This window comes from Macadamia integrifolia, unplaced genomic scaffold (assembly GCF_013358625.1).
Source record: "Macadamia integrifolia cultivar HAES 741 unplaced genomic scaffold, SCU_Mint_v3 scaffold1047, whole genome shotgun sequence".
Classification (NCBI taxonomy): domain Eukaryota; kingdom Viridiplantae; phylum Streptophyta; class Magnoliopsida; order Proteales; family Proteaceae; genus Macadamia; species Macadamia integrifolia.
In genome coordinates this window covers 164815-181019 of record NW_024868065.1, presented here as the reverse complement: position 1 = coordinate 181019, position 16205 = coordinate 164815, and the positions used below count along the sequence as shown (strand labels likewise).

At 42.6% G+C, this 16205-nt stretch overlaps 1 protein-coding gene across 2 annotated transcripts in view; it reads left to right on the top strand.

Moving 5' to 3' along the window:
* The window catches only part of LOC122062479 (hydroxyacylglutathione hydrolase 2, mitochondrial-like), a 128399-nt gene that overhangs the window by 19704 nt on the left and 92490 nt on the right, over positions 1-16205 (top strand). For both annotated transcript variants that reach the window (XM_042626130.1, XM_042626129.1), the window contains exon 3: positions 8121-8324. In XM_042626130.1, coding sequence (XP_042482064.1) covers positions 8121-8324 — 204 coding nt within the window. The remainder of the gene's footprint in view (positions 1-8120; positions 8325-16205) is intronic.

Here is a 16205-nt window from a genome sequence, read left to right as displayed (position 1 = left end):
GGGGAATAAGTTAGGATATTAAAAAAAAGAAAAAAAATGTTATTAATATCCCTGCAAAGGTTTGAACAACATCAACATCAGCCTCTTTAGAACTTTCTTTCAATGTACCCAAAAAAAAAAAAGAACTTTCTTTCAAGAATTTTAGACCTCCTTTTCTAAGACTCTCCCTTGGGTACCTGTACAGATACTTGTACCTATTCCACAGCCAAATGAACTGTTAGCATATATCATTACGATATTGAAATTACTCCAGCCAACCCTTGGATCTGGCTAGTCTCCAACGAGCGTCCAACGATTTCGTTGATGGTAGACACGTGTTCTATACCAAATCCAACGACCAACGTTCCTTCGACCTTTATCCCGCTCTCATTCCTTGAATTTCTTGCTTTCTGCAAACTTCTGTCGGTTTTAGGACGATCGCGCCTCGGGGTTATTGGCGGCAATGTCATCAACTAGATTTAGATTCCGACGAACTCCAACTCTGGATCTAAAACTCGAAGGAGGAAAACCGTCGGGCGGGAAGGCTTCATGACGACTATTGGAGATTCTTCGCCGTACAATAAATGATCGTGTACGAAATTCTAGTGGTCGATTTGTTCCATTGACCTTTTAGAATGCAGAAGCCCTTTGAGTTGCAGAGCTTCGAGGATCTGCTTCAAAGTCTCCAGATCCTTTGCTGGTTCATCGAGCTCCTCTAAAATATTTTTGTTTTTCAAGGGGATTTTCTCAGTATCGTTTCACCCATAAGATTTGAACAAGAACGACTGGAAATCAGTCAATAGCTCAGACCCATTAATCAGATTATTATTCAACAGGAAATAGTGGAACATTTGATAAGGAAGAAGAGGGGTAAAAATCAGGTTGATAAAACCCCTTCTCAAATAATGATTTCTTCTTTTTTTCTTTGGGTATTGGGTCATACAATAGAATTAAGAATCAAATCGATAGGGTTGACACGCACAACCTTCACACTGCAGCTACCCTACCGAGCAGAGGCATCTGAGGCCGCATCAGTATCGGTGGCGCCGCCGCTTTGAAGGAGGAGGTTGTTGTCGACCATCGGCAAAATCGGAGTCCACAAGAAGATACTGATTGAAAGAGAGAGTAAAGAAGGTGAAGTTGTTCAGCTGTTCGATTTGTCGGAATCCACGTGTCTACCATCTACGAAATCGTTGGACACTCGTTGGAGCATCAGTCATTGGAGACGTGCCGGATCCCCAACCCTTACCTAAAAGCTTGTTGCTAATTTATACAATCTGAATTTCTATCTCATCTCATCTAATCTGGTTATTATTTATCCCATTTTCGAGTCCAATCAGCCCTTATTATTCACGTGTCGAGGTAAGGTAAGGATCCTGGAAAGGGAAAATGATATCGTGCACCCACATTGTCATAAAGGTGCATAAACTCCCAATGTAATGGCCCCTTTTCTAATCAAAAACACATTTTTGCTTGCTTTTCCTATATGTTTGACTTTCCAACAAACTCTTATATATATATATATATATATAAACTGGCTTTCTAGTACACGCACTTTCTAGTACATGCAAACACATCTAATTGTTTAAACAAAAGGCCTTCATTCAGTAGGACGGGAGGATATAAATATCAGCTATCAAGAACAAGATTGGAAAAATTAAGGTAGGGTGAGTACCTGCATTAACCATTAGGAGCCATGGATGGAAGGAGCCTTAGAGATGAAAGTAGGGATGGCTGTGTTGGAGCCAGCCATCGTGGGTGGGAAAAATTAAGCAGGTAAATCTTATTTTCTATTGCTGGAAATGGTAGGATGTGTACACCAGTATCACAATGTTGATAAGGTTTAATGTTTTGCGGAAAAGATTTAAAAATCAATAATCGTTGGACCGACCTTACTTTTCGAAGTGCTCTCTCGTTTTCTCCTTTTGCGTCTCCCATCCGGTCTTCTACCAAATAATCAAAGCAATGCTCTTAAAGCTTTTCCTGTGAAACCAAATCAATAAATGATTAGTTACAATTTTTCTGAATACTAATATAAATTTTTTTGGCAAAAGTAGTAACAACAAAACCGTCGCTGGCTCCACAACCGATAGAGGTTTGAATTAATTGGAGAGATCATGCGGTACTCTGGAGGCAGACCACTGTGGTTGATTGGAGGTGACTAGACACAGCGATGCTATGTTTCAAAGGTTGAACTTAAGGGAGAGCGATGGTTGGAGAGAATGTAGGAGGATGAGATGAATACTAGTAATTTAAAGGAAACAAAAAAAAAAAAAAAAAATTTAGAACGAGGCATATTTTGAGAGACATGTTAAAGGAAACAATGGGTGGGAGATAAAATATTTGAGTGGGAGTGGGGAAAGGAGGTGTCGTTTGGTATGGAGTCTCTTTAGGAGCATTGGTTTAGTCCTAAAATAGAGGGATACGACTCCTACAAATGGGGATATTAATGAAGGTTTCCTTGATATTTGAGATATGGAATTTTAGAAGACAAAAGCAAGAAACCCAAGAGACAGCTAGAACTGAGAAATGAAGCATCAGAAGAAGAAATAAGGAAACCCAAGGGACCTACTAACGTGGCATTGATAAAGATCGCCTTGATATTTGCGAAATGAAATATCAGAAGACGAAAGCAGGAAACCCAAGAGACAGCTAGAACTTATAAATGAAGCATCAGAGGAAGAAATTAGGAAACCTAAGGGGACCTACTAACGTGGCATTGAGGTTTTGTATGAAATTTTTTTCCTCCATTTGGGAGGGGTTTTTTGGTCATTTTGAAAACTTTATTTGTAGAAGTCAATGGTTTTTTTGTCTTTTTAAAAAAGTATACCAAAGAAGTGAAGTACGTACATTTAATAGTAGTATGATATGATAATAGCTAATTTAATTTTTTACAGCAAACACCATAAACATCCAGTGTGCAATACCCAACAACCGTAGAAGATTCGAAAGTTGCAATCCAAACCAAACAAAAAAAGCAACGGACAACAGCTAGATAAACCTCAAAGGACAATTTACTTGCTCATATTGGGGTAATGCTTAAGTGCTGCATTGACTAAATAACAAATCCCTTTTGCGTATTACATCTATAAAATCTTCTTTGTATGTTGGAAGAACCTGTGTTTTCCTTTTTCCTTTATACATCTTGTTTTACTCAACTCATGTAGGACCTAGAGGTTCTACAACAAGGAAGTTGTCTTCAAAACATGGGTTAACTTCCAACTAACCTCAGGTTAAGAGAGAGAGAACTTGCCATTTTAGCAATTGACAGTGTAAGCAGTAAAGGGAAAGTAAAGTTTAGGGTGAAACTAAGACTAGTTTTGATGGCAATTGAAGATATGAGTTGATAGGGAATGGTTAGGGCATTGTTTGCGTGAATGTTTAATGTAGTTTAGTGGTGGAAAAGAAACTGTTTCAGGGGTTAAAATTACAAAAATACCCTATCAGAATCCTTAATTACATTTGCCCCCCCCCCCCCAAAAAAAAAAAAACAAATAATTTTAAATTCAAAATAACTCCTATCTTATTAACTCTAAGAAACACTTTTAACCAGTAATAGTACCTAACAAACCTACTTAATGACATATACATAAACACCAAAAGTAACAATATATGCCCCATTCATATTTGGCCAGCCATGGTGCTTTCCTCTGCATCATCAACAGAAAAATTAAATTTTGTTCTTGGAAAGTAGTTGCCGTTGAGTCATACCAGCACACAATGACAACGGATTTATAGAGCTTAATATAAGTCGGTATGCATTATTATGGTAGTGTTCTTAACGTAGAACTAGGATTTACAAGTCAACCAAGTCCCAAAGCTGCAGGATACTACTCAAAGAACAACCAACAATCAAGGTATAAGTGTATAACTGCAATACAACAGATCAGAATTAAGAAAGAAAACAGATCTGTAAATCAGAGTTTCGAATCCAGAAACTGGAATAATGAGATCAGAATATACCCCAGATTAAAGGAATAAATCAGATATAGGAATGGGGTCATAATAGATCATAAATTGTGAACAAACATCCATAGAAATCAGAAATAACCAGAAGTATCTATTGATCTCAGAAAACAGCACAGATTAGGTCAAAATATCCAATTGGGCAGAACTGTAGGTGATTTGTGTAGCAGACCAACCAGTGGTTTGATGGGGCCCAAACTGAGATCTAACCACCTTCAGATGGGGCCTAACACTCGACCAAAAGATGGAGATAATCAGGTGGTTGAAAGCCCTTGAATCAGGGATGGATTTGGGAACAAGAAAGAGAGTTTCAGAATGGGAAAATAGAAAGTAATTCAGATCAGTAGTGTGGTTTACCTGGGATGAACTGAGAGGGAATTTGATACTTTGGAGTGCTTGAAAACAGTAAGAGAAAAGATAATAAAGTAGAAGAGGACCTCTCGGGCTTTTCACCGCAGAGAGTCAACTGGATCAAACATCAGTTCCATCAGCCTTGATCAAACACAAGACAATATCCATTGAGAAGGCAGCGGCAGTTGATGTAGATAAGTCAGTTAATGGGCTTATTTTATTGTAAATAAGCCTTGGGTTGGGTTATGTATGTGTTGGGCCTTTGTACCCATGGGTTTTCTTTGTAATGGGTCACTTTAATGGGCCTAAAATATGGGTAGAAAGTAGGAAAACGGGATTTAATTCATTAGCTTAGTTAGAGTGGGCTGGTAGTAGTTTAGTTTATTAATATGTCTTTTACTTTATCATATTTGTTTTGGGATATGATATGTAAGAGAAGTAGGGTTTCCGTTTCGGTTTTAGAGTCTAAGTAGGAGTCTTATTATTTTCTTTTAAATACTTTCATAAACTTAATGTTTAGGACAGATTTGAAGAATGATGAATTGAGTTAATGTTTGAGAGCCTTAGGGCTGTGTGTGATTCTCCCCCCTCTTTCTTTATGCTATTTCTCTCCCCCTAGTTGGATTTGTGCAATTGTGTGATCCCTTCTTAATTATTCTTTCTGTTCCTGAATTTGTTTTATATTGGATTTATTAAAGATCCTGCCTGGGATTGGATCACTTATGATTCGATCTTACATCAATTGGTATTAGAGCCGAATCCCTTGCTTTACTGAAACACAACTACCTTCACCTCCCACAGTAGCCACGCGACTCCCTTTATCTCCCACGTGACTCCCTTTCTCTCCGTCTATGGATCTAGACGTTTTATTGGATATCTGTCAACAAATGCTGGATATTTGTCGACAAATGCAATTGATGCAAGAGAAGCTCGATGAGACTCAACGACATTGCATGGACTTCAAAACCATAGTACACTCTATCTTCAACTATGTGATCTTAGCCATTGAACAACAGATAGATGAACCAGAAGATGAATCACCAGTGGTAGATGAGATGATACCGTTGGAGGTTGAAGATCAATTTGTGAAAAAATTTAAATTGGTTGAACTCTTCAGTGAACCGATCGATTTTATTTTTCCGAGTCACTACTTCACCAATGAACTTCGCGTCGTGGATTTCATAGCATTTGATCATGGTTTTGATGGTGACTTCATACAGGCAAAGATGGATATTGATCGATTGGTGTTGATTCTCCTGTTCTACAAAAATCGTGGACGAGTTTCTCCCAACATCGGGGGAATTGATGTAGATAAGTCAGTTAATGGGCTTATTTTATTGTAAATAAGCCTTGGGTTGAGTTATGTATGTGTTGGGCCTTTGTTCCCATGGGTTTTCTTTGTAATGAGTCACTTTAATGGGCCTAAAATATGGGTAGAAAGTAGGAAAACGGGATTTAATTCATTAGCTTAGTTAGAGTGGGTTGGTAGTAGTTTAGTTTATTAATATGTCTTTTACTTTATCATATTTGTTTTGGGATAGGATATGTAAGAGAAGTAGGGTTTCCGTTTCAGTTTTAGAGTCTAAGTAGGAGTCTTATTATTTTCTTTTAAATACTTGCATAAACTCAATGTTTAGGACAGATTTGAAGAATGATGAATTGAGTTAATGTTTGAGAGCCTTAGGGCTGTGTGTGATTCTCCCCCCTCTTTCTTTATGCTATTTCTCTCCCCCCGGTTGGATTTGTGCAATTGTGTGATCCCTTCTTAATTATTCTTTCTGTTCCTGAATTTGGTTTATATTGGATTTAGTAAAGATCCTGCTTGGGATTGGATCACTTGTGATTCGATCTTACATCAGTAGTTACATCAATTGTTTTCTTCAAATCATGGGAGCTTTAGGAGCCTCCTCTTCTTTATTTATAATGTTGATGGGGGATGGTATTACAAAATAGAAGGTTCAAAAAAAGAAACCAAATATTCTCCTAATACAATGGTTTCTAAAAACTTAAAAACGAAACTTTCAAAAAAGAAACTAACAACTAGTGACTTGACTCAACTGGTAACTTGACTCCTGAGAAGACAAATATAACTTAAATTGAACCCAACTAAAAGGGACGCTGATGTCGAAGGAAAGAAATCAGTTAATCCCATATGCGACCATTATACCCTTAATTTAGGCCCATAAAAGTGGCCCATGACACTCAAAATACAAGGGGTCAAACTTCAAAGCCCAACATGTATGGAACCCAACCCTAGGCTTGTTCCTATTAAAACAAGCCTATTTCGGTGATGAATCTGCAATTCTGCATCAGTAAGTCAATGATATTGATACATAGAGCATCCCAATTGTTTTTTATTTAATCTCTTTTCCAAAATAATTTTATGGAGGCTCATCGTCTTTACTCATATTGGAGATCTTTTGGGCCATAATTTTACCATATCCTACATATTTTAACTGATGCGGTTCTGGGGTTTAAAAACCTGTTTTTGATCGATTATGGGCCCACCCAATTATCACACAGCTCCACAATTGAACGTAATGACAGAAGTGTAAATAACCAGAATTTTCTAAGGTTTGAATTGTTAGACATAGGAGAGAGGACACAATAAATATTGGTATTTATTTGATGAGGGTAAACTTGGAAGGGAAAACAACATAATGGAAAGATGTAATAAGGAGGAAAAGGAGGGGCAATAATGAGGAAATAAGAATGAGGGTTTTGAAACAAACCCACGATCTCTTGTTGAGGCTGTCTTCAATTTCTGAACACCAAATCAGAAGCGGAAATACCAGATGGGTTTCAAAGCTGGAACTCAACCAAATTGAGTTGCATGAACTCGAAGTTCAAGAGTTGAGTTTCTGGCTTATTTATCTATTGAATCCACTGAAGATTCAGCGGCCTAAAATCAAGAATCTGATGGGAAAACAGAACCTGGAGGAAGTTAGGGTTTTAATCTGGTTGCAGATCTTAGCCTCTCACAACGGGAGAGATCATTGGAGGCTAGATCCTAGATATCAGGTTGCCTAGGGCAGAGTGTCCTCCACTCACAGGTTCAGCCTGACCTGTGAAGGTTCAATGGAGTTCTAACAAATCTCTCTTGACCCAGGGCTGATGCAAACAATAATTAAAGGGAAACAACAGCTGCACGACATGATAATGAAGGGAAAAGAAGGAATTTGAAGGAGGGATGATGTGAAAATCACCTGCAACGAGTGAGATCGTACAGGGGGGGGGGGGGGGGGGGAGAAGGTCACATGACCTTCCTATGCCACTGTACCACTCGGGTAACAATAAACAAAACTCAATGCTTCATTTTCAAATCTGAATAATATGATGGCTACACAAGAGTATATAAAGACCCAAAATAACCTTATTCCTATTCTGAAACTGAAACAAAGGAAGAATCTAACTCTAAAATGGAAATAAAATCTAACTCTGAAATAGAAGACTCTAACTCAACTCCCAAGTAACGTGGCTGACATCTAGTAAGGAAAGAAATAAATAAATTGCAAGAATTACAAAATAACTCAAAAGTAAATCCCTATATCCTACTGGAGTACTGGACCCAAAACCCAATTGGAACCGGTTCGTCTCGGTTTGAATTTCTAGAAGTGTCAGGGTCAATACAGTTCAAGCACGAATCTGCATCACTAATTATTGAACGAGTAGATATATTGTACTGCACTAAAATGGAAATATAATTTGGGAACAATTGAGGAACATGATATCTATAATTTGGCTTTAACTATGGCTTGCTTCTAGATTGATATAGTTAATAGTTAATATTATGAGTCTAATTATTTTTCAGTTATCATCTTCAGGTACCATGCCTCAAGGACAACTATGCATATCTTGTGCATGATGTGGGTACAGGTACAGTTGGAGTTGTGGATCCTTCTGAAGCTGTACCTGTAATTAATGCACTGAATAGGACTAATCGAAATCTGACCTACATACTCAACACGCATCACCATCATGATCACACAGGTGGTAATACAGAGTTAAAAGCAAGGTATGGTGCCAAGGTATGATGGTGCTTTTTGCTACATATGTAAAGTTGGCATCTTGTTTACTCATGTAATTTGACCTATATATGTCTTCTGCTACATTTTTGACTACTGAGTGTGATGGTCAGAGGCACATTTACCTTTGCCCCTTGGGTCAGTTATGGGAAGCATTTCCATTCCTCTATTTGAGGCTACTGATAGGTGCAGGTATGTTATCCACTTATCCCTATCATGGCTTGATGGGTGACCACATCAGGGATCTTTTTTGGGTCAATGATGAGGCATTGGGATCTATTGGTGGATGCCTCAGTCATCCATTACACATGGGCTTGATGCAGAACCTGGGTAGGCCCACCCAATTAAAGAAACTCAAATAATGGGGTCAATGGAAAATTTTATAAATTCTGGGAAAAGTTTAGGACCTCTTATATCAGGGAAAAAAGAGTACATTATTTGGGAAGAGAATGTATTGGAATTTCAAAGATCGAAGGGAACAAAAGTCGACTTAAAGGTATAAGGGCTCATTAGTAAATAATGGGGAAAATGGGCTTCTATTTCGATGTTATTCTTCTTCAACCTCTCGTCTAGACGCAACTCACAGAACCACCTAACCGTGCTATGGCTTCTGTTCATTCCACCGGACAGCAATCACCTTATATAAACAACACTGTTTTCATACCCTTCCATCGCTATTGGTTCCTACTAATACATGGCTCAATAATCTAATATCAATTTGTGAGAAAATCACTGAAACCAGTTATGGTGCTAGATAAGAACCAGACCTGAGTTTTGTTGGGATTCTCTCAACAGGGAGGCTTACAGCATGGGCGGCTCCAGGGTTGAAATTTCTCAATACAAAGGTGCACATGCCCCAAATACTAGAGAGAGTGAGAGGAAAGAGGGATCGATTCATCCGTTTATGGGCTGAGTGGCTGACCTATCGTTAGAACCAGTGCGGGGAATAGAAAACAGAAAAGGAAAAAGAAAGGGAGCACATGCACAGCCACGCAGGCTCACATCGCAAATTCAATTTCGACTCATTCTCAAAATCTGCCCAATGAATTGGGCTACAACCTACATGCATATTTTTTTTGGATCAATAAAAATTCATTACCAAGGAAAGAAGAATACACAAAAGGGAGAAGGGGGGAGGAAGGCTTAAGCCAACAAGAAAAGCTAACCCAGGGAGGAGAAAAAACATTAAAGCAACAAGTTATAAACCAAACCAGCAGGACCAAAAGGATATAGGGAGGGAGGGAGGGAGGGAGGGAGGGGGGGAGGGCAGAAAGGGCATCAAGGGCGGGGGATGGTATCAATAAGCAGGTTCTAGGAGGTAATGATATGCCTGTTCCTAAGGGAGTTTGGGACAGGGCAAGGATGAAGAGATTCGATTTTGGAGGTGATGTCAAAGTAAATGGTTTTCCAAATCTTGTCTGGAGAGTGAGAGTTGGATGACCACCTACGGATGTTACGCTCCATCCAGAGGTGATTTATGGTTGCACTAAAAGAAAGCTTACCAAGGGTACCACAAATGGAGGAGCCAGCAAAGGTCATGCCGATCTAGATTCCCTGTCGAAAGGGAGAATGGGTCTGTTGGAGAGCCAACATTTAGAGAGGACAACTTTTCGGACGGAGGAGAGGGGACATGAGAAGAAAATGTGAGATGTCCTCAGAGCCATGTGGGCAAAGGCAAGGAGGGATTAGCGGGATGTAACGGTAGATGAGGAAGGATTGAGTAGGTAGTTCGAGAGACATTGCCAGACAGTGAAGCTGTGGCGATGGATATGACCCTTGAGATGAGATTGTGCCAAGGAACCACAAGGCCAGAGGATCTGACGAAGGACTAAGCAGAGGCGAAGGACAAAATCCTATTGGAAGAGGGGAGCCAAGTGCATTTGTCTTCTCTTCCTTCGTGCCCTAGGGGGGAGCGGAGGGAGGACAGACCAGAGGTCGGCAAGAGTGGGGGATATGGGGGGCCCAGCCTAGGGGGAAAGAATAGAGGAAACAATAGCAGATTTGGGGAGGCTAGAAGAGTAAATGTCTTGGGGGTGATCAGGTTAGAAAGGATGCCCGAAGTGTGCCAGGAATCTAACTAGAGAGAGGTGGACTGGCCATTGCCAATAGTGAAGGAGATGGTATTGAGGGCTAAGGGTCTGAGGCAGAGAATGGGGAAGTTCTAGAGAGTTGTTTTTAAGCCTGGAGGAATGGATCCAATCAACTTAGATACTTCTCTGCTTAGACATGATTTTCTAGATAAGCTTGTGGATACCTATAAAGTTGGCCTCTTTGATTGTTCTAATTCCCGGGCCCCCTTCAGATTTTCGGAGGCAAACCTTATGCCAGCAGAGGGGACGGAGAAACTTAGAGGAATCATAACCCTTACAGAGGAAGGAGCGAAAAATTCCTTCAATGAAATTGATTGTGGAGGCAGGGAGGACAAAAATGCCAGACTAGTAAAGGTACATAGACTGGAGAACCGATATAATAAGAGTCGGATGCCCAGCATAGGAAAGGAGCTTACTTTCTAGAGCTGAAACCTCTTTCTCAGAAGGTCAAGCATGGGGGAGAAATAGTGAGAAGAAATCCTAGAGATGAGAGGGAGACCCAGATATGTAACAGGCAAGGAGCCCAAGAAGAAACCTGTGATCCCAAGGAGATGGGCCTGAGACTCGGCAGTGACACCAGACAAGAAGAGGCTCGACCTGAGGAGGTTGATACTGAGACCCAAGATACTCTCCAAAGAATGAAGAAGACATGATAGTGGAGATGGAAAAGGGGGTCGACCTTGGAGAATATCTTGATATCATCGGCAAAAGTAATATGAGAGAGCAAAAGGGATTTGCATTTCGGGATAGGAGAGATGAGGTGGAGGTCGGTAGCAGATTGAATGGAATGACACAGAACTTTAAGGGACATGGAGAAGAGAAAAGGGGATAGGGGGCATCCTTGTCGGATGCCACGACCAGAGGGGAAGTATCCAGCCAGGCTACCATTGACCAAAATAGATAACCGGGGAGAGAAAATGCAAGTGTGGACACAGTGCATAAAGGAGGCAGGGAAGGACATGTGGAGCAGCACTTTGGAAGTGAAGTCCCAGCTTAAAATGTCGAAAGCCTTGTGAATGTCAATTTTGAGGATAGTAGAAGAATGGGATTTACAATCAAAACCACGGTCAATCTCATGGCAAAGTTGATATTATTCGTGATGCTCCTTCCAGCAATGAAAGAGGATTGATTTGGGCTCACAAAAGAGTTGATGAATTTTTGAATCCTATCAAAAAGGATTTTTGCAATGAACTTGTAGAGAAGGTTGCAGAGGGAAATGGGTTTGAAATCATTTATGGGAGCCACACCCTCTTTTTTGGGGAGATGAGGCGAGAAAGGTATGATTGATACCACTGATCTAATTGGGGTTGAGGAAAAAGCTCTGGACATCAAGAATGAGGTCATTGTAGATGATATTCCAGCAGGAAGAGAAGAATCCCATACTGAAGCCGTTTCGGCCAGGGGCTTTGTTGGGTTTGTCGGAAATGATAGTCAAGAGGTTTCTTCCTCAGAGGGAATGGAGTGAAGGGAAGGGAGGAGCTCATCCAGGACACATTTGTTGAGGAGGTTGTGAGGGATAGGAGGGGGGGAGGGGGCTGGAGAAAGATCCCATGAAAATGAGAGAGCTTTAGATTTGATGTTCTCAAGATTATGGATCTCATTTCCGGAGGGGGCAGGGGGAGAGGGGTCGGGAGAAAAATCCTAAGAAAATGAAAGACAACATTAGATTTGTTGTTCTCAGGATTAAGGATCTCATTTCCGGAGGAGGAAATGAGTTTGGGGATGTTATTAGCATTGTTTCTGGCCTTAAGAGAACGATGGAAATAGGTGGTACTAGTCACTAAGATCGAGCCATTTGATTTGAGCTTTCTGGAAGAGAAAGCTTCCTCCCTGGGCCAGAAGCACGAAGAGGTCAGAAATGGTGGCTTTTTCCTCCTCAGCAAGCTCAAGGTTGAGGAGATCGGATTGGATTTTGGATTGGATAGAGTGGAGCTTGTCACGGCAAAAGGAGACGCGGGAGGAGATGTTGCCAAAGTTGGTAGAGTTTTAGAGTTTAAGAGTAGCTTTGACATTCTTGAGCTTTTGAGCGAAGGCAATATGTAGAGAGGAGTGGGGAATAGGAATGCACCAAGCACTTCGGATGATTGGGAGAAAATCAGGGTTCGAGGACCACATATCAAAGTATTTGAAGGGCTTGGGGCCAAAGGAGCTGAAGGGGAGGACATGAATGGAGATAGGACTATGGTCCGAGATCCCAGGGAGATCAAGGTAGGCATGGGAGGATAGAGAGGAATCCAACAAGCTTTGTTGACAAGGGCACTATCAAGCTTGTAGGCAACATGAAGATTTCTCAATATTTTTGTTGTGCTAGGAGAGTTTGACAGCTGACCATCTGAGATCACTAAGGCTAAGGTCATCGATGTAGTCGTTAAAGGAGACTATAACCTGGGTGTTAATGGGGTTATCCCTATGTTTCCCATGAGTAAAACGGATAACATTGAAGTCTCCTGCAATTCCCTAGAGGCTAGAGCCCATGGAGGGGGCAAAAGAGAAGATCAGACCAGTGGAGATGCCTAAGGGAGGCAAGGTTGTGAGTATAGATAACAGAAAGGAAGCAAATGTGGGAGCCAGAGGGATGAGAGACTGAGAGATGGATGGCTTGGGTAGAGGAGGAGAGGGCTGTGATGTGAAGAGGAGGGATCCCAGAGAATCCAAATTCTGCCATTGGAGCTATGGAGGTAGTTAAAAATTAAAGACCAGGAAAGAACAATGGAGGAAGCAATTTGAGAGGTGTTAGCCTCTAGAACTCGAGTTTCGAGAAGACAACAGAGGTTGGAATGGGAGGAACGGATACAGGACTGAATGTCAGCTTGCTTAGACGAGGAGTTGAGACCTCAAAACATTCCAGATGGTCCAAGGGATCATTGAGAAACAGGGGGCTACATGCATATTGATATACCAGAAAGACACTCTCATAGGGTGTCGATATGTGGCACACAACAGGCTAAGAGACCTATCTCACAAAAGAGTGGAGAATCCCAAAAGGAGTAAAAGCCCGGGGAAACCACCCTAAGATTCCCTCCACCACTCTAGATGATTGAGGCTTATGTTGACACCCTATGAACACAGAATTTAAAGGTCTCCTCAAAAGGATGGACTCTCCATGCTCAAGAGAGGAAATCACTTAGACACGATCTACAAAATGGATTGTCCACATCTGAAGATGGAAGTGTTTGGGATAGGATCAAACAGTTTGCCTCTGAGTGGAAACCGTCTCCAATCGGAGCTCGACTTCACCCTGACTATAATAAAGGGAAGAACTGAGGTAATTCATTTGCAAACTCACCACTTATTGTTGTTCTCTTAACTTATACTATTGCTCAGATCTGACTTGGGCGTCAAAGAGTTCTTCCTGGGGTTCGCTGTGGGCTCCTCTCACGTGGTTCCTCCTCTGCAGATGCTCAGGACAGATTTTGACGGCAACAAATTGGCACCGTCCATGGGACCGATGAGAACAATCAATTGCCATGGTGAGGACTTACCAGGAAAAGAAAACTACACAGCCTTGGTTCCAACGCCTCCTGTTGATGCCAGTCTTAATTGAGAAAAATCAAAGCAGACCTAGCCACATAACTTGGCGATCATGGAGCAGACATCAAGACCACCCTGCTGGGGATTAAATCAAACTACTGGGTCCACCTCCGGCACAATTCGATGGATTAGAGCAACACCACCAGCTAGCCAAAGCTGTTTGAGAGAACTATAAGGTCATATCTCAAGCAAACGGCAGAGCGATAACAAGTCACCACCATTTTGACGACCATCATGATGTCCGTAGTATCTTCAGTTCAACTATCTTCGGCCGTAACCCTCGTAACCGAACGGATAGGGAACGCCCAGCCCCAGACGGACGACCTGTTATGCCTAACAATCGGCTAGAAGAACCCCATACTAGGGAGGATGATGAGGCGTTGAGAAAGATGATTCACGACCTTCAAGCAGAGGTCCAAAAAGTTTCTCAGAACCAAACTGAAACTAAAGATCAGACTTCTCCAATGTCATGGCCTTAGCCGACGAAGTGATAGGTGACCTATTGCCTGCTGGGTTTAGGATGCTGAAGTACGACACATATGATGGCACCACTAACCCAATGGAACACTTCGAAGGATTCAAGACCCTGATGCAGTTCCATAAGGTTTATGAAAACATCACGTGTTCGGCACTTCGCACTTCCTCTCACATTTAGGAAGGTAGCTCAAACATGGTACAATCGACTTCCACTAAAGTCAATTCACAACTTTTGAGAGTTGAATCAGGTTTTCGTTTAGGGTTTCTCCACGAGCAAAGGCTCTTAAAGACCCTTATAAACTTGATGACTATCAAACGGAGGAGAGTTGAAACCCTTCAAGCGTACGTGAAGCGGTTCAATCAAGAAAAGTTGGAAGTGCGAGACCTAAACTCTTATGTCGAGTTTGTGGCTCTACTTGGTGGAATCAAGGACGAGAAGCTCAACTACTCCCTGGTGAAACGGGAGCCCAAAAATCTCCTAGACTTGAAGGCTAGGTGCAATAAGTATATTACCGCTTACGAGACTATGCGGTCACGGGACGAAGACAAGAAAGGGACCTGTTGCTGCCAAAAATCCCCGCGAGTTGGTCCCGCACAAGCACAGACGGCAGAGGCCCGGAGCTTTGTCCGGGGTTAGTCCTCCGACGCTCAAGTTAGGGTCGGCCGCACAGTTTTCAGTAAGGGAGTAATGGTGGGGGGTCTGAATGCTTACCTTCTTCCTTCCTCTCGGCCCCCTTATATGGTTCATCGGGTCTAGGGTTTTTTTCTTGTCTTTTCCTCTGTCCTCCCATACGGCCGTCCTTCTTGTGGGGAATATTCCCCTTATGCAAATGACGTGATCGAGCGTGATTGAGTCTTTGGAATCCTTATCTGGTGGACGACACGTGTCTCGGGGGCGACACATGTCCTTTCCCCACCGAGAGATCAATTTGGCTGTATTAGGAGCCCCCTTACTCCCACTAGGAGTCTCTTCTTGTGGGAGTAACCAATTTTTTCGCAATCATCACTCTTTTCTTCATCACTTCCTTTTTTTTTACTGTCGGCCTTAGCCTTGCTGGCGACTGAGGCCTGCAGTCAGCCGAGGTAGACCTTCGGTCTGCTCGGCTCGGCCTTACTCTGAGCCCCCTGCTGAGGTGAGGACCCTCGGTCAGGTCCTTTCGGCTTTGGCCGAACTCCCAACCGAGAGGGGGACCCTCGGTTGGGTCCGTTCGGCTTTGGCCGAACTCCCAATTTGAGGTGAGGACCCTCGGTCGGGTCTGTTCGGCTTTGGTGGAACTCCTAATCCGAGGGGGGGACCTTCGGTCAGGTCCGTTCGGCTTTGGCCGAACTCCCAATCCGAGGTGGGGATCGTCGATCGGGTCCGTTCGGCTTTGGCCGAACTCCCAACCGAGAGGGGGACCCTCGGTCAGGTCCGTTCGGCTTTGGCCGAACTCCCAATTCGAGGGGAGAACCCTCGGTCAGGTCCGTTCGGCTTTGGCCGAACTCCCAATCCGAGGGGAGGACCCTCGGTCAGGTCCGTTCGGCTTTGGCCAAACTCCCAACCGAGAGGGGGACCCTTGGTCGGGTCCGTTCTGCTTTGGCCGAACTCCCAACCGAGAGGGGGACCCTTGATGGGGTCCGTTCGGCTTTGGCTGAACTCCCAATCCGAGGGGAGGACCCTCGGTCAGGTTTGTTCGGCTTTGGCCGAACTCCCAACCGAGAGGGGGGATCCTCGATCAGGTCCGTTCGGCTTTGGCCGAACTCCCAACCAAGAGGGGGACCCTCGGTCAGGTCCGTTCGGCTTTGG